Source organism: Amphiura filiformis, chromosome 13, assembly GCF_039555335.1.
Source record: "Amphiura filiformis chromosome 13, Afil_fr2py, whole genome shotgun sequence".
In the NCBI taxonomy this organism is placed as follows: Eukaryota; Metazoa; Echinodermata; class Ophiuroidea; order Amphilepidida; family Amphiuridae; genus Amphiura; species Amphiura filiformis.
The window spans coordinates 61,771,817-61,796,191 of record NC_092640.1 but is presented as its reverse complement, the minus strand read 5'-3'; the positions used below and the strand labels follow the sequence as shown (position 1 = coordinate 61,796,191).

The 24,375-nt window shown below is 36.6% G+C and overlaps 1 protein-coding gene across 1 annotated transcript in view; it reads left to right on the top strand.

Annotated features, from left to right (window-relative positions):
• Positions 1-369: 369 nt before the first annotated feature.
• LOC140168619 (uncharacterized) overlaps positions 370-24,375 on the top strand; it is a 367,911-nt gene continuing 343,905 nt past the window's right edge. The window contains exons 1-8 of the mRNA XM_072192026.1: positions 370-873; positions 6,524-6,554; positions 8,024-8,986; positions 9,516-9,635; positions 11,671-11,806; positions 14,842-15,051; positions 15,894-15,983; positions 17,062-17,253. Coding sequence (XP_072048127.1) covers positions 8,933-8,986; positions 9,516-9,635; positions 11,671-11,806; positions 14,842-15,051; positions 15,894-15,983; positions 17,062-17,253 — 802 coding nt within the window. The 5' untranslated portion in view covers positions 370-873; positions 6,524-6,554; positions 8,024-8,932. The remainder of the gene's footprint in view (positions 874-6,523; positions 6,555-8,023; positions 8,987-9,515; positions 9,636-11,670; positions 11,807-14,841; positions 15,052-15,893; positions 15,984-17,061; positions 17,254-24,375) is intronic.

Sequence of the window (24,375 nt, the reverse complement as noted above, 5' to 3'; positions counted from 1 at the left end):
GCACATACAAAAATTTATGGACAGTTCAACAAGTTTCATGCCGACAGGAAGCTAGGGCCAGTTTGCAAAGATATTTAACTTTACAAATTTATATTTTGACTTTTAGCTTTATGCCTGATCGTGTACAGTTTGTGAAAATTGTAGCATTGTATATGAAAATCCATACATGTATGTATAATTTGTTAAAAGTTTAAACTGTACATAATTTGAAAGTACAATACAATGTACCTTTAAAAATGTGTTTTCTGCTGTTTTTTTTTTCTTTTTCTGTTATCATTAAAATTGAGATTACCATATTTCAAATTCAAAATCTAGCTAACTTTTGTTCAATTAATATTACTGGTACCTGTATTTCAAATTCAAAATTGCTAAATTTGGCAGGCTTTGTTTGAGTGGTTCCTATGTCATAATTGGTCAACTCTTAATTGTTTTGAAAACTGCAGATGAGCTATACATGTATTATGGATGATCGATCACTCTCCTAAGGGGTCAGTTAATTTAGATAATGTACCGGGGCGGTTCCTGAAACTGACCACATGTGTAAAGATGAGACCTGAATTTGTTTCACTATTTGTAGTGCAGTGAGGATTGTCCAAACTTTCTTTGGCCAGGAAGGACTCGTAAAAAAACAAAACCAAAAAAAATAAAACTCAAAAAATGAAGAGGGACAGAATCAGAATATTGCCGATTTGTGTTTGCACATACCGTAATCATTTAGATTCATGTTTTGATTCACCAGGTATCTGTACATTACTGCCATGTAGAAGTGAGAGAAAACCTAGCCAGTGAGTGACAAACTAGAAGAAATCTGCGCCTGGAGGAGAAGAAAAACCATTTTGCATCAAGTTGATGATTGTACATCGGCTGTGCTAGGTACTGCAAAAAGTTCCTGAAAGAAGTCAACATTTTGCTTCCTTCTTTATCACATTCCTTAAATTGCAATTTCTATTTTTTGTTGTGTTAAGGCCCATTTCACGGTTAGGCGCCACTTTTGGTGAAAAAACTTGAAATTTTCAAAATGGATTAAATTTCATTTAATTGGGGTTTTCTTTTCCACATAAGACCAGATTTTCATAAAAATATCATTTCCCAGCTTAAATCTCTCTACTTCTTGAAGAAAATTATAATTTATTATCTCATGTTATGTAATTTTTAACAAATTTGATAAATATTGAGTAGTGAATATTTATACTTTTACTGTCCAATACATATATAATAGATATTTAAAATAAACAAGTATGTCATAGGCTCTCTTCTGACCAAATTTGGGCAAATTTTGTTGTGTAATGACAAATTTATGGCCACTTACATGTAATTTTGTGGTAAAAAGGAAATTGACATGAAAAGGTTTACTCAACAATTTTAATAATCAATGAATGACTCTGATATTTCACAGCTTTGATGGTCATAATATGGGTAATGTTCACAAATAATATCAGCCAGTTTGAAAGCACAGGTCAAATTCAAGATTCTTATGTTTGTGCAATTTTGGATGTGACTGATGTCAATGTGAACGGAAACCACACATTGTAAAGCAGAGTATGTTTCAGAAAATAATGATTCAAAGAGTTTTCACACACTCAGTAAATTAAATGGGATATATTGAAACATATTAACCTGTGTTAGTGTTCATTTTAAAACATTGTTTACAATTTATAGAGGTGGATGTGACATTTTTAATTGTGAACAGAATATTTCATTATTATAAACAGTTTGCTTGTCAAAATATAAGCTTTAAAGCACTTCTAACACATATATTTTGATAGATTCTATTGAATTGAGCAATGCTAAAATGTTTTTCCTGACCCTTTATATTTTTGCCAAGCAAAATGTTTATAATACTGAAATATTCCGTTCACAATTGAAAATGTCACATCCGCTTCTGTAAATTGTATACAAAACTGTCCCCTAAAAGACAACAACAAAGCCATGAAATAATCATATGTGACATGTATGAAATAATAAACGATTTTAGAAAGTCAAATATCATGTTGTAAAAGTATTTTGGCCTAAAAACTACTAATTTTGAGGATGTGACATGTGAACGGAAATTGAAGCTTTTTGAATCTCCTGTCACAATTAAAGAAGGCATGCTGAATTAAAAACTTATTGTGCCTTTTGATCCCCACAAACTTGTAATGAAATAACTTCAAACTGGCATCCTAGTCCCATTCCTGTCTTAGTTCTTTGAAGAAACTATTTTGGATGTGACAGGTACCATGGATGTGACACATGTGAACGGAAACTTTGAAATGACATCTGCAAGCTAAGTTGATGAAGGAGTTTTCATTAAATGGTGTCATTAGATAGCTCATAGCAGGAGATTTTTTAAAATCAAGGAGAACAAATTCTGCCACTTATTTGTTAATAAATTATACTATTTGGAAAATTAATCGGATGTGACAAAATTGTGAACGGAATTTGTTGGCAAAAATTCAAAATATCGCTGTATCTACGTATTAAGAGCAACAAGTGTAATTTGTTCAACAAATAGTAACAAGACTCTGAACTTTACTAAAACACACTAGTTTGCCATTCATGTAAAGTATTAGTCGATCTATTCCACATTGAATAAGGTACATAGATGTGAACGGAAAATGTCACATCCGAATTCAGAAATTTAAATGGTTCTCATGCTAGTTTAACTGACAACTACTACTTTGTTCATGTATGGCTGTATAGTGCAACTTGTTCATTACATAAAAACAACAAAAGCAGCTGGTAGGCTCAACATAGTTAAAAGTGGCAGCATTGGAAAATAAATGTCTGTTTTAGGTTGCTAGTAAAATGTGGTTTTTGACCACTTCTGACCCCTGTGCGCCCTGAAAGATAAAAGCAGAAAGGCCGATTAAGCTAGTGGAGGTAGGCTATACAGAGACAATGAAAAATCACCAACAGTCAATTCTGTAACCCCATTATTTTTTACACACCAGGCCAGATACGTTGAAAATCAAAAAGTGGCGCCTAACCGTGAAATGGGCCTTAACTGTTATACAATTTTCTCTTCTGTTTGTTGTGTTTTTCCCCACTAAATAATCACATTTATTATCTTAATTCTCTTTAAAAAATCATGTTTGTTGCTCATTCTGTTTTCACTAAATAATTAGTGTAATCACATTCACTTTAGTTACTTTTAATTTACAGTAAAAAACTAACAAATTAACAAATTAATTACTGTTTGGTTATAAATGCAAAATAGGCCTAGGACTAGGAATATTGTTTATACTAATGGTTGCCTGGTTGGATTTAAACAGTTTATGTGGGTATGAAAATAAGTGATTGAAAATTGATCAAAATAATAGATTATATTACACATTTTTGAGGTTTGGATCACTGTTTCAAACTTAGCGCCATGTTTCCAAAATTGTCAAGCAAGAAATACCGTTTTGGTATAGTATGTGGTGCATTGTGGGTGATAGGTGCTCTGCTTCTTTTAGAAGGGCCTCCACTTGGGGTATCCTTGTTTTATTCCACTGATTGGAAGAAATTGAAACCAAATAATGATGAAACTGGGACAGGAAGTAAACCAGACCAGGGGTAAGCTATTCCATTTAAAATTCACACTATCCCTGTGGAAGATTGAGCTAAAGTCTCCCACAGAGGGAGTATGAATTTTGAATAGAATAGAACTTCCATTTGAAATACTCATTCCCATTGTGGAAGATATACATGTAGGTAAAGCCATAATACAGGGGGAGTGTGGTTTCAAAATGATTAACCCTGACCAATTACATTTGAAAAACATACTCCCTCTGTGGAAGATATTTTCAAAATTTTCCACAGTGGTAGTGTGGATTTCAACTGGAAAGACGTAATCTGACCAAGTCTTTGGTTATAAAGACTGGCAGAAAATAAGATGTTGATTATGAAGAAGGAGGTGGGATCATTATTCTGGAGCTGAATGCTTATTATTCCAAAATTCTTGCCAAAATATGTATAGCTACTAATAGTTTCCTAATTCCAAAAAACTGCAACAAAAAGTTCACAAATATTATGGGATTTTGAATGAATGCACTTTGGAATTAAGAAATCAAGTATTTTTGGAATAATGGGCCATCAGAAGTTCAGATACAATATTATAAAGAAGCATTATCGGTAGGGATTTGGTAAATGTATGTAGGCCTATGTACTGGGCCGGCATTCATGTACATTGATTTTTAAAAGAACTTTATCAAGCTGCATCTTGGTCAATGAAGTTATTGGCCAGCATTTGGTGTAACATAGTCAGTATTAATTTTGCATAAACAGAAATTTTGAAGTCGCGATAATCCACATGGATTCCCGGCAACAGCATGATTCTCCCCCATGTGCTTAATTTGTGGGGACATGAAATGCAGCACATTTTTTAATCCAAAGTAATATGACTATTAATTAATAAATTTTTGTACAGGTGGCCCCATCATGCATGCTCGTGTCATTTTGGAAACAAATTAAGTAATGGTTGCCAGTTAGTCACATCATACAGTTGTATAAATTGCATTATAAGGAATACAATGTAGGTCTACCAGTGGAACATTGAAGCAAAAATGAGGTTAAGTTCCAGGTACTTCCAGGCCATTATTTTTCCATAAATTAGTTTGTTTGTTTGTTTGTTTTGCGAAACAAAAATGGGTTAATAAAAAAGGGTTAAATTAATCAGGAACATTCTAAAATTCATCATCAAATTCAAATGTAGAATATTATTAGAACTTTTTAAAAATTGTTCATGGCTCTATCTTTAAGAAGCTTTTTTTTAGAAAATATGTATATTTGCACATTAGGTAGAGGATATAATGACTGTATGACTGTAATTTACATTTGTATGTGATTGTGATTTTTCAAAATATTTGTGTAATTATCCATGTGAATGACCAAGCAATTGATAAGTTTCCTTTTCAGGTTTCAAAACAAAAGCAAAAAAAACCTTTTATGCAGCTCAGCTTCAAGAACATAAATCATGGTAAAATGTTGAAGATTATTTTAAAAGCAAGTGGGTACACATATAATTGATCTTCATACCCAAAATGGTGGTGAGCCCTGGAGTAAATACTAAATAGACTCCTGCAGAAATGTTTGTTACCAAATTGAGTCTCTAGTATGACTTGTATATGAGCGAAGAGACTAGTCTTCAACATTGTGAATTATGTTTGAATGAGCTGAGGCTGTGCGAAGTTTGTTTGCAATTTACGCTTCCCCACATTCGCGATACTTAACGACTGCCACCGGTGGCGCAATTTAACTCGTGCGGGTTAATGTAACAAAGAAAACGGAAAGTTACACGGACTGTTATGCCGGGAAAGATAAAACAAAGTCACAGGCTGCATCCGCTGCAACTTGCATTATGTATGATTCGGTTTAAGCGATTTAATTAAGTATTGAAATGGCAGTGATGTGTATGAACATGGACAAGGATGTTTAAATGATTTGGATACATGATAATGTTGCAAAATTCCGACACTGAATTCAGTTACGGGAGGCTGGATCTGCAACAACACCATGGAACCTACAAAAAGATTTATTACACGAACTATTGAACAATAACATGGATGTCATGTGCGAGATAGACGCAATGTAAGGACAACTGTTGAAGCACATTCCATTTGAGCGAAGTTTACATGTGGTGCACCTGTTCGGAAAAAGTGGATTAATGCGGTGCTCAGCTGTTACAGATCATATCACATGCATACGCTTACTGCTGTGTTTGAGCTGCTACAAAGTTCAGAACATGTTTGTGTGTTGTATACCAATGTGCAATCATTGAACAGTTATTTTTTGATGGACAGTACAGCATAGAGATGCTTGAATTAACTTAAATTTGATAGAGGACATAACCGTTGCAGAATGAAGACCAAAAGGTGTACTTGACTAGCACCTGAGTGAACGCATAATTAGTCGGATAACTGGTTTTTAATCGAAGATCAAACAAATGTTTATATTGAGGAGACAATTGATCAGAATAATTTGTGTAGTGTGATGACATCAACCGTGTCCTTTCTTTTTGTATCAAGGAGTCAACTCCGGGAGTTCATACTCTAAGCGTTACATTTTGTGTGCTGATAACAAAACTATGTTACCATGCTTAAAAAGGATATGCTGCATCAAGTTTTTGGAAAGCGGACACTCAATCAATTTTTTGAGCTAGATTTGGAACATTTTAATTCTCGCAGTTTTGTAGAGTTTAAGAATTGAATTTGCAAAACAAAACCAAAATTCATGTGGGGAAGCTCTTACTTATTTCGGCCAGGTTATTTTGTATAGGATGCTTTACATGTAGAAATATTTTTACTGCGTAAGTAACAGCAGTTAACAAATCGCGTCTTTCAGAGAACTTATTGATCTATTTCCATTCACCCCGGTAGTCAAATGAAATTGCCTTAATTCGCGCCATTTTTCACCCCATGGAGACCGCCCTCAACTTGTTGTGATGATCACTCGTGGACCGGTATAAGGGATTTCCAATCATTACCAGAAAACCCTCCATCCATCGCAGTTGATGTCTTCTTTGCATCCAGTTATGTTACACTGGCTTGTTCTCATCCTGTAGGTGTTCAACGCAGCCTTCAAGAGAGGACAGGGTGAGTTGTGTATTGGACTGGACATTCCATATTAAGTTTACACCCCCTTGTAAGTAATACCCATCAGGATGTGGATGATGGTCAATGATTGGGCATGAACATGGGTGTGTTTACTTGAGATGGAATTCTTTACGTAGTAATAAACACCTCAAAAGAAATAAGTCCCCCTCTGAACATGTCGTCATAACATCGTAAGGTTTCATTTTGTACCAACAAAACTAACTTTGAAATAATTATATGACTGTTTACTAATTGCTGTGTGAAAATGAGAGATTTCCATGACTTCAGGGCTGAATGAGCTTAAATTAAAGGCAATAACTGCCCTTTTCAAAAGTCACAAAGTAGACCTATGCTTGTCACAAAAGTTGATTCATGGCTTGTTACTAATGGAAAACCCCATGTGTTTGAGTGCAGTTTAAAATCCTCACCAAGTGAACATTTACTGTAATGTGTATCGATTCTTGATCATTCAGCCATGCAAATCCCCTTGGTGCAGAGTTCAGCACAGTGAGTTGTAAGATGGTCAGTTCCATTCCTTGTCCCAATACGCCTTGCAGTTAACAAGCATAGGCCTACTTTGTGACTTTTGGAAAGGGCACTTTTTGTCTTCAATTTAGGCTCATTCAGCCCTGAAGTCATGGAAATATCTCATTTTCACACAGCACTTAGTAAACAGTCATATAATTATTTCAAAGTTAGTTTTGTTGGCACAAAACGAAACTTTACGATGTTATGACGACATGTTCAGAGGGGGACTTATTTCTTTTGAGGTGTTTATATCATCACAAGAATAATTGATGTCATTGCTGAATTCTAGATGTACCCTAACCATAAACTTAACCCTAATGACTGTAAAATGAAAGTCAGAACGTCTGGCGATCTTGATAATCAAATTCCCCACAGCCCATGATTAGTTAGTATCACATAACTAGGGTGGTGGTTTCCTTAGTTACACAATGCTAAATCAATCGTGGGTTAGGCTGGAATTTCGCTGAAAAATATGCTGAAATTATGCGTGCTATTTTTTTCTGACTTTTAATATTATGTGACAACAAACCTTCTTACTTTTCTTCTAACCCTAACTCAAAACTTGAACTCTTACTCTGGACTGTTACCAGTTACCATGAGTTCCGATGCTGATACTAATTTGTTTCTGTTGAAAACATGCAAATTAATAATTGTCAACATGGGAAAAGGTAAAAGGGCTCAAAATTTAGAAAATATTTTGTTTTATATCAAATGCTAATCAAGGCATTTATTTACAACAGCTATCTTTTACTATGGGGTACTGATGGATTGGCATCAAGATAGCGGTCCTAGTTCAGCTCAAGATGAAGCTGTATAAGGATTACACTACCAAGTACCAAGCGGTTTACCTCCCACCCAATCCCCGCCCATAGCCCTTACTAACTGTAACCCTAACAAGAGTGCATCCTGAATAATTGTTTCCTGTTGTCTATTTCATACAGCCAAGCAGCATATCCAGAAGCAGTAGAAGATTACGTCTAGCCGATTGTAACCAATCTTGAAAATCCTAAGCATGTGAACCATACTAACCAATTCATCATTCACGATAGAAGTCCTCCTGCGTCAGTTGAAGTCGTCAATTTCGCAATTCAAGACACTTAGATTAAAATAGCCGATGATACCAGTGCCACAGAAGTTTGATTGTGTCACCTGAAGATACCAGTCCTTTAATTCGCATCAGATTATTCAACTTTTATAAAGTTTCGAGTTCGAGTCATCAACTTAAAAAGTTCTACTAGTACTACTATCCTGCCATCGTAGTTCATCACCAATTATAAATTGAAAGCATAGATCAACAGCTTGTCATATGACTTTTTTATGTGCTTTATATACTCAAGAAACCAATGTACTTTGAGTAAGACATCTAGATCAAACATGTCTAAACAGTGAACTCTGATCGTACTTCAACAAGATTAGTCATTCATCATAAAGATCTGTTAATGCCATCAATAACAAAATTGTACAAGACGAACATTTCTGACATTACTAAGTACAGGGATGTGGATTTAACTCATTTGTTTTGATTGATCCAAATATTCATCATATTACACCGACTTGACTAAAAGGTGGTCTTCGAGTAAAATTTGAGTGAATTGCAAACTAATCGGTAACTTTTGATTAGAATTAACTCTTGCCACTGAATGTTAGTAACAATTTTGATATAAAACTGTGGAAGTGAACAATCAGAATCCGCCAGACCAGAGACAAAAAACCTGTTGTTGGTTCCATCATCTGATTCGCCATTGGAATTGTAAATAACAACACAGCATAGCAGTCATCAGACAAACCAGCAGAAGCCAGCAGACAGCGCTCAGTAACACAAGAAACCTGAAAAGAAACAAGCATAAAAAATGGCAAACCAAGGCGACGACTGCTACTTTTTCTACTATTCCACTTGTGCAAAGGTGAGTCTATTATTATTAACGATAAAAAATAGTGTAGCGAGGTTTTCTTTTACTATAATATACAGATGCTTGCTTGCTTACATGGCCTTCTTAGGGGGACATTTTGCTTGTTTCCCATATTTTGGCTGCAACATGACAGTTGATGCTGGTTCCCCTTTGATATATGCAGAGATACCACTTTTCCTCTAAAACTTCATTTAACTCTTTGAATGTCCTTGGAATTGGGTTTTATTACGCAATAAAAAGACTACTAAACCTATGGTTTGGTGCTTATGGTGCAATAATCTCAAAAAGCATGAAAAGGTGAATGTTGTTGATATTGTATATTCCCATTGATTTAGACAATACAGTGCATGAAGCATCCATGGAGTAATTAAGAATCCCATTAAAATGGCAGCCAATTCAGTTTGTGTCTTGAGGACCAGACAGAACATTGGAGGGTAAAGGAACTAATAGATGTAAGTTCGCTGCGAGGTGATAACATTCATGATAACTCGGTATTAACTAACTGTAACCAATGTTTTTTCAGGGAGCCATGTGCCCATTCCGTCACTGTGAGGCAGCACTTGGAAACGAGACCGTATGCAGCTTATGGAGAGAGGGCCGGTGTTACAGACAAGTGTGCCAATTCAGACACATGGAATCCAATGTAAGTTATTCAATGGTAGAACACTTTGTTAAAAAACCCGGAGATTCTGAAACTGAATATTAGAAAGAGTATTTACGGGATTTGAATCAACAGCATTGTTACATTGTTGGGCTCCACTTTCTCTTTCAGCTGAAAAGTATTACTTCTCACCATTTCGCATTCATTAATTATTTTGCTGCAATTTGTAAAATATTATTTATCCTTATAGTTTGTGCTAGAGAAGCAGGAGAAACATAATCTGGAATTTTGGACTTGAGTGGTAATATTTTTCTTTCCAATGGACTAATCCATACGAAATCTATACTCCCTCTGAGGAAGTCTTTGGAATTCCAACCAAATTTGCAGCAGGTTAAATAATTGCAGATCCAACTGGCAATAATTACCAGCTGTATTGAGCAGAAGGTGTAATTGTGACCGTCCACGGCGAATGAGCCGTAAATTCCTCCCCGGTCAATTTTGTTTTATTTCGTGTTTAATAAATAAACATCATAAACTTAAAAATGGTATATCATTTGACTTCAAACGATATCCAGAAGCGGGGTTATGGTTTGTTAAACTTTGCTCCTTCAACAAAATTATAGTTTTGTACGTTTTTACATGTGTCTCTTTTTCCACATTGTTGGCAATAAATATCAAACAGTCATAAGTGGCGGTCATTTCAAATCATCCCCAAGTCAACGAGGTTTAAGAAAGTTCTCTCATTGTTAATTGTTGGTTATGCATACCTGTACAAAATACAATGACTGGTAACCCACCACTTGAACAGGATTTAGCAATATAAGCAAAAAAAGACCAGAGCTATTAAAAGTTCTATAGCCATCTAAGGTAGAAGCTTATTATCCACTTCAACAATAGGATTATTGATTAGTTTTTGACTATCGAAATGAGACGGATGTCGGGCCAGCTTAAGTTATCGATGAATATGACCTTCGTACACATTTTACACCGTAACTCAGAATACAATTTAGGGAATTTACGGCTCGTTTGTGCTGCCGGGTCACAATTGGAATTTCAGTTGGTAGTATAAATTACACTGTAATCTTCTAACCCCCTGGACACTACTGGTCATCTGACAGCATTTCTGATTGGTTGATAACTTCAAATGCTCATTTCAATTGCCAATTATGACTAGGCTTTAAGGGGGTACTACACCCCTGCCCAATTTTGTGCCTATTTGTACATTTTTCTCAAAAATTATAGCGCATTGGTGACAAGTAAGATATGTATATTATAGGGGCAAGGACTACAACTAATGCACTGGAAGTTTTATTTCAGCACAGACAACAGTTGTGGAGTTACAGTCAAAAATGAGGGAAAACCAATATTTGATCAATAAATCAATAACTACTTGCCTTGAGTTGATGAATTTTCAGTGCAGTAGTTGTAGTCCTTGCCCTATAATATACATATCTTACTTGTCACCAATGCGCTTATTATTTTTGAGAAAAATGCAAAAATAGGCACAAAATTGGCCAGGGGTGTAGTAATTTAAACTACAGTAAAACCTCATTATAACGAAATCGGATACAAGAAAAACCCTGTTATAAAGAAGTATTTTTCCAGAACCATGATACAAAATTCTTTTGTTATTTATTGTTTTTACAACCCTGATATAACGAAATTTGGATATATAAAGAACTAATTTCTCTGTCCCTGACAACTTCGTTATAATGAGTTTCCACTGTATTTATGGTCAAACTTTGCATTTGCAGATGATCTTATTAATACCCTCCTTGATTGGTTCAAACCTGGACACAATATTCATTTTGGCCAATCAGTAGGTAGTTCTCATGGGGTTAATAGAATACCCTAATGTCATTATGTTTCCTTGAAAACTCAGTATAAGAGTCCTGGTTCAGAGTACCATGTTCAATTCCCAAATGATATTTTTTGTCGTTTACCAGCTAAGGGGAAATTTTGCTCTAAAAGTCTTTGTTACATATCTGTCTTGAATGATTTGTGTTCGTTTGTCATTTCATTGATTTGAAATCGAATTGCTGAAGAAGTTTTGTCTATATTTTGTTTTGCTTGACAGAAAAATCGTAACGTGATAGATTGTTTTTGGGAGAGTCAGCCGATGGGATGCCTGAAACCTCACTGCCCGTTCCGCCATTTGAAACCTCGCAGTACAGACTTGGAGGGGCAGAGCTCTACTACGCCACTTAACACTGGTAACTTGAATGAAATACAAATATCTTTTGTTCTCACCAATTCCTGAGTACCTGAAAAATGCAACAAAAAAAAGAAAGAAGAAGTTATAGGCCCAGAGAAATATTGCTACTTAAAAAAAAAAAGTTACTATTTTTTTTTCAAAGTTGGATAAAGTTGTACATATGATTAAGATTACTTTTGCATCTATTGAACAGTTAGCAATGTGTCCCTGCCTGTTCAATAGAAGCAAAAGTAATTAAAATGTACAACTTTATCCAACTTTGAAGAAAAAATAGCATTTTTTTGTAGCAGTATTTCTCTGGTTTCCAACCTGGAACAAGTAATTTAGGGCCTATGACTTCTTCTTTTTACAATTTTTTGTTAAAATGTTAAATTTTTTTAAAATTTTTGATTCCCGCTCGAAAATTCAATCGGGTACCCAAGTACATAATTACCCGTTTTAATTAATATTGAATGGCTTCTTAAGGCCAGTGTAATGGGAGAGAACATGGACCTTTTCGAGCATCATTATTTCTGAATTGTATGTCAAAAGTATATAAAACTATACATTTTTGGAAAGGAAATGAGTCCAGGAATCCCATGGTGACGTCAGATTTGTTCAAAAATCTCGAGTTTTGAAAAAATCACAAAATTCACTTTTTACCCCCAATTTTTTGTGACAACTTAGAAAAAAATCCGCTCGAGTAACAAAAATTCACTTGCTTTTCATAAAGAAGAGACATGAACTTAGGGAAGGTTTTTTATTTTTTGAAATTGTCTCTTTTTTTCAAATATTGAAAAAACCTGTGAAAAATGCAATTTTGTCACTCTATTAAGCTAAAAATTGCACAGAATGGTGTATATTTTTGTTTAAAACAAATATTTTGAAAAAATGAGAAAACCTTCCCTAGGCTTTGTTGTACTCTAAACGATAGTACAAAAAGTTTACCTTTTGCTTGCATATTTTTAGAGTTATCTTGTCACAAAAATCGTGCAATATTGTCAATAGTGAACTCTGAGAAATCGACGTTTTAGTAAAAAAATGTCAAAATTATGCACAAAACGTCCTTATATTTTAAAACGGTAAGACTTTCACGCTTGTAAAAGCTGTATCTGGTGCATGGTCTAAATATGCATCTTTTTGCACCAATAAATCTATAATGTTTGCTTTCAGTGCGCCAAAATTCAAAATAATTAAAAAATCTAAGTGGCATTTTGACTGCAAATTTTTGTTTTGTTTACACCACATTTGCTGACGTGAACAACAAACTGAATGCGCCTAGACTGCGTTGGACATACGCCAAGATAGTTGCGCCAGCGTCACGCTAAGCGAATCGTAGGCGAAATCAAAATATTTCGCATTCACAAGCATTTCTGACTCTTTATTTCCGCCAATTTACTAAGCTGTCTTGAGCCATGTGACTTTTTAGAGTTGAAAAGAGTGAAACAAATCAAGCAAAAATATGAGTAAATATTAGCAAGTTGTATTTTATCAGTTTCAAGTGAAAGAATACATCTTAGTGTTGATAAATATCAAGAAATCTCAAATTCGGGCGTGAACGAATGTGTCTTCCATTACTCTGGCCTTAAGGGGGTACTACACCCCTGCCCAATTTTGGGCCTATTTTTGCATTTTTCTCAAAAATTATAGCGCATTGGTGACAAGTAAGATATGTATATTATAGGGGCAAGGACTACAACTACTGCACTGGAAATTTTAATTCAGCACAGACAAAAGTTGTGGAGTTACAGCCGAAAATGAGGGAAAACCAATATTTGATCAATAAATCAGTAACTACTTGCCTTGAGTTGCTGAATTTTCAGTGCAGTAGTTGTAGTCCTTGCCCCTATAATATATATATCTTACTTGTCACCAATGCGCTAAATTTTTGAGAAAAATGCAAAAAATAGGCACAAAATTGGCCAGGGTGTAGTACTTTAAGGGGGTAATACTACACCATGTGGTAAATTTGTGACTATTTTTTGCATTTTTCTCAAAAATAATTACACACTGGTAACAAAAGTTATGTATATTATTGGGGCAAGGAATCCAATTACTACACTGAAATTTCAGTGACTCAAGACAAGCGGTTCAGTATAATATGATAGGAAGCGAGGTACATCCTAGCGGTACCTTATTTCTGATCATAAATAACAAACCGCTTGTCTTGGGTCACTGAAATTCCAGTGTAGTAATTGGATTCCTCTTGCCCCTATAATATACATAACTTTTGTTACCACTGTGTTATTAGCTTTTGAGAAAAATGCAAAAATAGACACAAATTTATCGAGGGGTGTAGTACCCCCTTAAAGGTATAAAGAAATCTGTGTATTGAACATGTATAGTTTCCCAGTACCCAGGGAGACGATTCAATGGGCTGTTCCAGTTGAAATTCATACCCCCTATGGAAGATATGACCTTAATCTTCCATACAGGGGGTATGAATTTCAAATGGGGTTACCAGCTGAATGGGTGACTCCATTTGAAATCTACACCCCCTGTGTGAGAGATTAAAGTCGTGTCTTCCATAGGGGGTGTATGGATTTCAAATGGAATAGCCTAATATTTGTTAGCACATACCACAACTAAGGATATTTCCTGGAAGCAAGAATTTTTTATTTTACCGCTCAGCAAAAGACTGGTATAGATAATAAAAAAATATTGAATGGCTTCTTTGCCGGTGATACAAGTTGTGCTTGTATAACATTTTTGTAACATTACAAGATATTCCTTCACAAAAGTAATAGTTATGGTTATAGCTGCATTATATTGCGCTTCACAACAACTCCTGGAGATCCAATCCACTGGGTGGATGATTAGTTGTGCTGTGCATTATTAATCCCTGTAATATTTATTTCTAGTAACCCTTCGATATTTACTTTTGCACTAGTATATGGAAATTTTAAATACTAACTTCCAGTCATAGTATGCTGAATGTTTCAGTGTCAAATTGCAGACCTGAAAGATGTTTAAGACTATAGTAAGTGCACAAATTATCTTTTGTATGCTGTTTGTTGTGTTGATGTTTTAGTAATATTTTCTTAAATCTTGAAGGCCTAACAGCTGTATCATCGATCGACAAGCCCCTCCCGCCAGCGCCGCCCTTGCCCGTACCTACTACCACAGCCAGTATCACCCAGTACTCGGGTGCAGGGGATGCATCCAGTATCTTCCAAGGTTATGGGTCAGAGGTCATGACCCCATCACCTCCAATACCAACACCGACGATTGCTCCAGTGATAGTCAAGCCTGAAGACAGTGAAGGTGAGCTCATGTGTTCTGGTTGTTGTTGTATATGTCTGGAATTCCAAATTCATTTTGGAAAGTAGTATGGAATTCCAGGTCTAGCTTTCTATAAAAGAATTAGTATTCCAGATGCATCGAAAGCATTATAGAGGATGTCCATAAAGGATGTCCATACAAGTTAATAAACAAAATCGATTTTCTGATATTTTTTTGAGAAAATTTCCAAACCCGGTTCAAGCCCTATAGCCCCTGGCTTGTAGTGTGTTGTTGTTGTTGTTGTTGTTGTTGTTGTTGTTGTTGTTGTTGTTGTTGTTGTTGTTGTTGTTGTTGTTGTTGTTGTTGTTGTTGTTGTTGTTGTTGTTGTTGTTGTTGTTGTTGTTGTTGTTGTTGTTTTGTCGTTATACTTCTACTTATTCAGTTGCATGTATACTGCATGAAAAGTAATAAGTTTGATTAGTTATTCCAAGTAGGTCATACTGCAGCAATGCTTTAAAGCCAAAGTACCCATCTCTTTTCTTTTTCCTTTGCATTTAGAACATATCTTGTGTGTGTGTGTGGGGGGAGGGGGTCGACACTCATTCTGCACAATTTGTCTGTTTTACCTTCCCAGCACTATATATGCCAGTACCCATTTATATACTTGGGTGGAGGGTGACAAAAGTGCCTTATCATATCCAAGTGCACAACATGATGGCACAGCTGGGGTTCATACCTGCATAAATTGGGGGCCTGTACCGCCACCCCACCTTGTCCTCCTGAAGTTGGTCTACCAACTACCAAGTTGGACAACTCCAAAGGCAGTTTAGGCAGAAGTTGTTTATGTTCATATCACTTGTCATTGTTTTATTTTGCATTGACAGATGACAATGAGGAGAGTAGCATAGATGGGTCACCTGTACGACGTCGCATTGCTTCCCCACTAAAACCTGTCAGAATACCAGCTACCTCAGGTATACTATTATCCAGAGTTTATATGAGAAATTGGAAGCATATTTCCTATACTTGAGAGAAAGTTGCTAGTTTGAAACAACTTTGAAGTACAAATTCAAATTCAAAAATTCATATTGCCCAAAAGTTGGAATTGATTTTCAGTGCCAGGAATACAGCAAATCTTAGATATAGTGGGTTTAATGTCAGAAATATAAAATGTTCTTATTATTCTTAGAGAAATTGGTCATATTGAAAGAAGTTAAAAGATAAAATGTGATGTGATCAAGGGGAATGAGTCGGATGTCGCTAATATTGATATTGAGATATTAGCAAAGAAAGTGTTAAAATTCTTTTGTTTTACATTGTTTTCAGCAATTGATATATTGACAAGTTGTTTCAACATGGGGTTTTCAGTTTCTAAAAGCTCTAAATGTCCTTTTTAGACACATGTGTAAAACTCATTTTTGACCAGGGTCGACATGTGACTCATTCCCCTTGATCATGTCACAAATATACATATTGCCCAAACCAGGAACTGATTTTCATTGCCCAGAATACTAGCTATTCTCAGGTATACAGGGTTTATGTTAGAAATAGAAGCCAACTTGAAACCGATTGAAAGAAAGTAAAAATGTATGGCTATCTTAGGGATTTTATCAACATCATGATGGTAAAGTTCATTTTTTATTCACTTCAATTTTTTGCTGCTACTGCATGCATGAATGTTTTTACATGCGTAGGGGTAAGATAATGTCAATACTTAGGCTAGGAAACGACACTTGTTATACTAGTTTAGAGGTGCATTTCAGTCCTCGCTAATACTTATTCAATAGGATGCTTCCCTGAGTCCGCTCTCTTACCAAACAACTTTACTGTGGCTCTCTATTAATCACACTTTTGATATCATTATTTTTCTCTCAAGTGAAATCACCTCCTGTAAAATGACATGCGTTAAGATGGAGGCATTACATCTGACACTTTTTCGTTGATAACCGATAAATTCCTAGTTGTATTACGACCTGTTCATGTGAAGTATTTTTTATCTCTGTAAGTGTTTATTTTTACTAAATATAATTCTACCAATTTTGAAATACAAAGCTCTGTCACTAGGTATCAAAGAGATCCGACAGAGGAAAGCCTTGTCTCAGCCAATGGTATCGAGTAGTATACCTCGACCGGGAACATCATCCATCTTATCAAGACGATTTGCACAGCAGACTACAGATGAAATGGAGGAGCCAGAGCCTACAGTAGTTGTGCAGTCAAGACGGATCGTTGCCAGGGCAGAAGGTATGTAGGAGTAACTTACAATAGTGGTCATCACTGTCCATCTATTACCGTAACGTTAATCTCTTAATCCTAGCCTTAATTACTGGTAAATAGTTCATCTGTAATTAAGCTGTTGCACTCATTAGTGAAAACATGCATGTTATTCCTGTTGGCTCAGAATTCCAATTTTTTGTCCACTATAAAAAAAAATGTCGCAGCCTGTCCAACATCATCAGATCAAAAAAACAGCCTAAGTTGCAAGTCTTGATGTTTAGCGTAGCCCAGTGTGACCACAGTAAAACATCAGTGCGTAATTGCATGCAAAGACAAAGACCGTCTATACACCATCTCACTTTGCTTTATGCAGCATGCATATGGCAACTGAGCAGAGCGATGCAGTGAAACTCACAAGTTAAAATTGTTGGTGATTGTGGTGAGAAAGGGTTGTTTCTTTACAAAACTAGTTGTGCTTATACCCTAAAGCATGTTGCATTGCATTGGAATTGTTGTCGGGATAAAATTCATGTCTGAACATTAAAAACACGACACGGCTACTACTAGGTATTGAAGTCAATGCTAGCAGTCAAGTTAGCTCAATCGATAAAGCGTTCGACTATGGTGCGAGAGGTTGCGGATTAGAACCCTGGTGGTGGTTAGTACGCTCTTGTGTAAAAAATTGAGTTGGCTTGAAATCCCCTGGACAAGGAACGTACTACTAATTGTTCGTTGTAACCCGTACGAAACTCGGGGAGCTGATCCTGGCTGTGAAGGTCTATTGTGGAATGTCTAGGGTGTGTGCTTCCCTGTATTATTGTTTAATGGTTTATGGAATTATGTGGGGGTGTAGTGGTCAGCGACAACCTGTAAAATGTGCTGAGGCTTGTGGATCAACGTCTAGGTGTTGTGCCTGTGCGTAGCACACTGCACACTATAAATCACTGCACTTTTTTTTAATGCTGTTAAATTGCACACCTTTCTGAATTCAGTAGCAAAACTGAAAGTTGATGACGATTGGATGGAACCTCCCATGGGTATTTCTCTCACAAGACATGGGATGCACCAAATAGCATCTCAAATAGTCTGTTAAAAATGGAATTAAAGAAAGCACTGTCATTTGATTAATATTTTATTCTTAATCTGTAGATGATACTCAAATGAAGCAGCAGATACCAAGTGCAGGTGCACAAAATGTGAGCGACACCAGGAGAACAAACATCTTACAGAGGCTTGGTAAACCGGGTGGTAACCAGCAACAAGGAGTAGGTGGAAGACTTGCTGCAAGGAGACAAATGCCATCAGCAGGGGGAGATAACCAGGGAGGAGACGACAGCAGTCTAGAAGGTAACATTCAAACAAAATCTTAAAAAGTATATCTTGGACCAGCATGATCAAGACTTGCTGCTGTATCATAAACATGATAAGAAGCGTGTGAAATAGTTTAGAATTGAGAATAAAAGTATTGTTTTTAGCAGCTGTAGCATCTATCGTCTCATATAACACGGGCGACATGATTATTTTTTAGTAAAACAACGAGGGGAAACCGATTTGTTTTACGCCAAAAATAATGATGTCGCCTGTGTTATATGAGACGATAGATGCACGACAGCTGCTAAAAACAATACCTTTATTCTCATTCTTAAACACTTTTATTCAAATAAAAATATCGTAAGTATTACAAAATTTAAATCAAATTAAATTCTACATTTTACAAGGAATTACCTAGGGCTTAAAATCGACCAGTCCCGTTGTCGCAGTGCGCCTCCGATTTTTGCAAATAGCTTACCCGTGTGATATCGTGTCATATCACACGGGTAAGAACCAATAAGATTGCAGGAACGTTCTCAAGTGTTTAAGAATTATTTGTAGTGCATATGCAATAAGAGTTCGCTGATGATCTGCTTATACTTGATGCGCCAAATGCGGGTGGCCAACATGCGTAATAATTGCTCTGGTATAAATATACCAATGATGGCTTTCAGCCAGAAGGTTTTTAATTTACCATGAATGACATTCGAATCTCGCAGCAGTGTCACGTTGATTAGGGGCCTGAGATTGAATTGCGAGAAGTATCTCAAATATATTTGGTATAATGAAAAATCTGTTGAAGTTGGGCGGACCTGTTTGACAACCTCATCCCCTACGTTACACCATCAAAATTGAGATTTTGGCATCGGAAGAAAGCTCATACTTTTCTCAAAACCCCAGTAAGGCTGAGATGTGTCATGAACAAACTGACAGCTGGGTAGCAAACTACCCCCCAACCATGAATTGCAGTATTCCATGAGCCATTTTGATATGCATTCAAATTTGCTAATAAATACTAAAATTTTGAGATTAGAATGTTATAGTGATGGTCCTCCCATGTAAGATGGCAAACATGTGTTAAACTGGACAGCCACTTTTAAGCAGATTGGCCAAACATATATACTCAGATGGGGGGCAATTACTGAGAGACATGCATAGAATAAATCCAGACTCGGTATGATTAGCACATTATTGTGTGCTGGTGTACGTTGCATTCAAGAGTTTAGCCCAAACATGTTTTATGTGTCCCCATGATGTTTTGTTGATGTTTATTGTAAATAATCCACATACAGGTATGAGGGTGAAGCTTTTGGCCGATATGAGGAGGGGGAAACTGATGCAAAGACTAGGAGGAGCACAAACGCAGCAGGAGAGGATAGAGGAAACAAAGGAAGATGCACATGGCGATGAAAGTGGACACTTGCAGAATGTCAGGGTGAAGAGATTAGCCGATATAAGGCGGGAAAAGATGCAGCAACGTTTGGGAAGACCACAGTCTCCAGCTTCTGAGGAACAGATGGAGGAAGATCATGATGCTGGATCAGAGAATGTCAGAGTGAAGAGTTTAGCTGATATTAGGCGGGAGAAGATGCAACAACGTCTTGGAAGACCACAGTCTCCAGCTTCTGAAGAACAAATGGAGGAAGATCATGATGCCGGATCAAAGAATGTCAGAGTGAAGAGTTTAGCCGATATTCGTCGGGAGAAGATGCAACAACGTCTGGGAAGACCCAGCTCTCCAGCTGTGGAAGAACAGATGGAGGAAGAACATGATGCTGATTTGCAGAAAGTGAAGGTAAGATGGAAGTTATGTAAGTCTAATAGGTTTTGTTTTTAATAATAGATTTAAGTATGTAATGGGGCTATGTATCCTGCCTAAGAACATATAGAAACACAATGATGAACGATTACTCGCGACAATACGTAATTGAATATAGGAAAGAATGAACAGCTTACCAACCTAAAGTGTTATAATTAAACTAGACAGTATACACATGAAATCCCAGCTGGCACACAAACCAACTACTGAGCTGATGGCCTATGGATAAGGCATCTGTCTATAGTATTCTGCAAATTCCTTCAGCAGTTAGTCTGCTCTTTCTGATTATCGCGTAAAAAGAACTAGGTCACACAATTTTATGCAGCTTGGCCAGCAAACGAGGTGCCGATGTGATAGCCAATTAGAACCCTGCTTCCGTGTTTACAGCATAAACAGCGCTAAATCATCAGCAGACCGCTGAAAAACCTTGCTAAAAACTATAGTAAACATGGGGCGGCACAGCTTTTTCAGTTGGGTTGTGCCAAGTGTTCTCACTGGGCAGCACATGGTCCAGATCCAGCCCGCCGACCAATTGTGGTTGTTCCTTGAACAGTTCTGAGATGTAAAGTAACCATTTGAAGATGTATTTGGCTCTCAAACAAAAATCTTTGGAATGATATTGGCTCTCCATGGCCCATGAGGAAATGCAAAAGAGAACCCCTGTCTTAGGCAGTGGATTGATGGTCATTTGGAAAATCAGTCACATACATGCACAAAAATTTACAAGCCTGGGAGACAAGATGTGGAGTTCCCCGACTTAAGGCGCCGGTATAATCCGACATCTTTGCTATGTCTAATTTTACTGTACTGATTCGTAATGCTACATACTGAATGTCTGAATATCTACTTGTACTGTAGGTGAAGACATTGGACGACATCAGGAGGGAAAAACTGATGCAGCGTCTTGGCAACAGAGCTCTGAAGAGGAAGACAGATGACAATGCCCCTGGGGAAGGTGTGATGAAGACATCACAAGAGACAAAGAGAGGGAGGCTGATGGGGAGGCTGGGAGGTAGAATGGAACAGAAAAAGTCAGAAGAGAAGATGGTGGAAGATAATTTTGACCCAAATAAAGTACAGGTAAATTATTGCAAGAGTTAGTTAATTTTTTTGCAGGACTGTGAAAAATGTGAAAATCAATCAAAATCAAAGCAATCATTGAATTCTCTGTGTTCATAATTTGTTGCGCCACCTATTGAATAAGTGAAATCAGCCAAAAATCACAATGCATCATGGGTATTTGTTGACATCCAAGCCAGGAAGTGCCGGTGTTGCTATTGCGAATTGCAAGTAAATGTTGGTAGACTGATCGGAATTGTCAAAATTTAGCGAGATATTTCTTCTTTTTCTTTTCATTTTCAACCATGATTAATACGTGTGATGCAGCCGAGCGTTATTCTCATACGAATAAGCTTAAAAACCTGGGAAAGTAGCCTTGGATGAAGGATATAAGATGGGTGAACAACAGAAGATGTCGACGGAAGTGGCCCTTTCAGGCCTAAATCGCTTAGACGATAGATGGCGCAATTTATTTTGAACACCGCAAATTATAATTGATTTATAACTTTAACAAATGGTCCCTGGCATTCATTAGGATTATTTCTATATGTGATGCGATCAAGCAAAATCAGTCGAACTCGGAAATATTGATTTTGAGATATAGCCAAACAAAGGAAATATTTCCTTTTGTTTCCTCTTGTTTTGGAAACTCTTTAATTGCTTATATCTTTGGAACTGGCTGTTCAATTTCAATGGGGCTTTCTGCAAATTCCAGCTTTGTGAATGCTTTTTTATATCCTATAAAAAACTGAAAATTAAATTTTTCCGAGTTCCGACTGATTTTGCTTGATCGCATCACATATTATGATTTATACAAAATGATATATTGTCATCAATGAGGATTGAGATTTAGGCTTCGGGTGAAAATTTAGTGTTGGGAAGTGTTGGAGTGTGTAGGATATTCCAGAATGTACCTAATTATTTTGTTATTTTATTTTAGGTGAAGTCCTTGTCAGAAATTAGAAGAGGCAAGTTGATGCAGAGGTTAGGTAAACCATCTTCCCAAGAGGAAGAGAAGGAGGATGAGGATGACCCGGTGGTAAAACAAGGACATCAACTACTTAGGAAATTTGTGGGGCTTGCAGCAAGACAACAACAACAGAAAGGTAAGCTTATGGAACTTAATGAGAAATTAATATTTTTGGAGGTCTCGGAATGCTACACGTAACTTATCTACTACTTTAAAAGTTGAAATTTTTGCGGGACATTCAAGCTTCTACAGCGAAAATAACAACACACAGATATATTCCTTTTGTGTATAGGTCAATGTACATGTAAAAACAGTTATGCTCACATGCTGGTTTTGAGAATCAGTGTCATAGCCAGCTTTTTGAAACTGACAGAGGCGGCTCAACATTATAAATGTGTGGACTGCCCAAAGATACCGACAAGTTTCTTCAAACATTTATCGCAAAATAAAATTGAAACCGTTTGAGAAACTGACAAGCACAAATTGAAAAAAATCTTAAAATTAATTTTTAGAATAATTATCAGCGGTTAATCACTATGAAACAAGTCTCTTTTTCATAAGACACAATATCAACCCTTCTTTTCATCATCAGAGTACTCTGTGCTAAATTGTGCTCTTCCAGTTGAAATCCATACATCCCTTATATTGAAGATATGACCTTACTTTCTCACAGAGGGGGTGTATATTTTAAATGGAATCACTCATTCAGGTAACCTCATTTGAAATTCTCACTTCCTGTGAAGAAGATTAAGTTCATAGGGGTGTATGGATTTCATCTGGAATAGCCCAATTGCTGGAGGAAATTGGGCAGGAAAAACCTTGTATGTACTTGTTCCTCCTGAACATGTTAAAAACAAAACTGCCAACAGGTTACGCATGAGGTTTTGCTTTAAACATATTCAGGGGCCAATGACACATAGGACTAGGAGGATTTTCCTGCCCAATGACGATATGTACTGCTGTACCTTAAAAGACAACATTTGTTTTATTTCCATTTAATTTGAAAATAAGGTGCTGATGTAGCGGTGAAATCTCTTGCCCAGATACGAGCCGAGAAAGCGGCTAAACAAACCGAAGAAGAACCACTAACCAGGCCTGCATCGGAAGATGACGGTGAAAAGAAATCAGTCAAGAGCCTAGCGGAAATCAGAGCAGCAAGATTCAAGAAGTCTGAAGGGGATGCGAAGATCAAAAGTCTAGCTGAAATACGGGCAGAAAAAGCTGCCAAGCAAGGGTCTGTACAGTCCATAGCTGTGAAAAGTCTAGCGGAAATACGGTCGGAGAAGATAGCGGAGAGGAGGGGGAAACAGGAAGAAGAGGAGGAGGAAGAGGAAGATAGCTCGTCTACTAGAGTGGTAGCATCTCGTCTTTGGAAGAAAAAGACAGGAAAGAGCCATATATAAGCCACCATCTGCAGCAAGTCAAAGTAAGGCTTGAACTAACTTAGTTGGATTTTTCGATTGACCATCGAGGCTTGGTTGATCTTTATTATATATTCAATCAATGAATTGACTGTTGTTAATTGTGATAACATATGAATCTTAGCATGTAATGATACTGACAATTGCACATTTATCATCAGTTCTGATTAATTAGTTGATTCATTAATAACAAGCATCAAAGTAGAATCGGGAAGGTTGATCCAAAGATTGTACAGATTTGGTTGTGGTTCCTAAATATAATAAGAACATTTAACTTTTGTCTGTATGTAAGGAGAACTCGTATACCGTATAAATTTACGGCCAATGCTCCTATAAGCGCTCACCCAGTGACTTTACTACATAGGTCCTCCATGGATCCATCTACATGATAATACTCCGTTATTATGTGCAGGATCCAGCCACACATGTATCAAAGATGGAACATTAAATTGATATTTTTAGGCCATTTTGTATGTATGCAATTATGTACGCAATATAAAAAATAAGTGCCCACCCAAAACAAATACGGTACTTCATTTTAGCAAGTTTCAGATTCAGGTACATAAAGC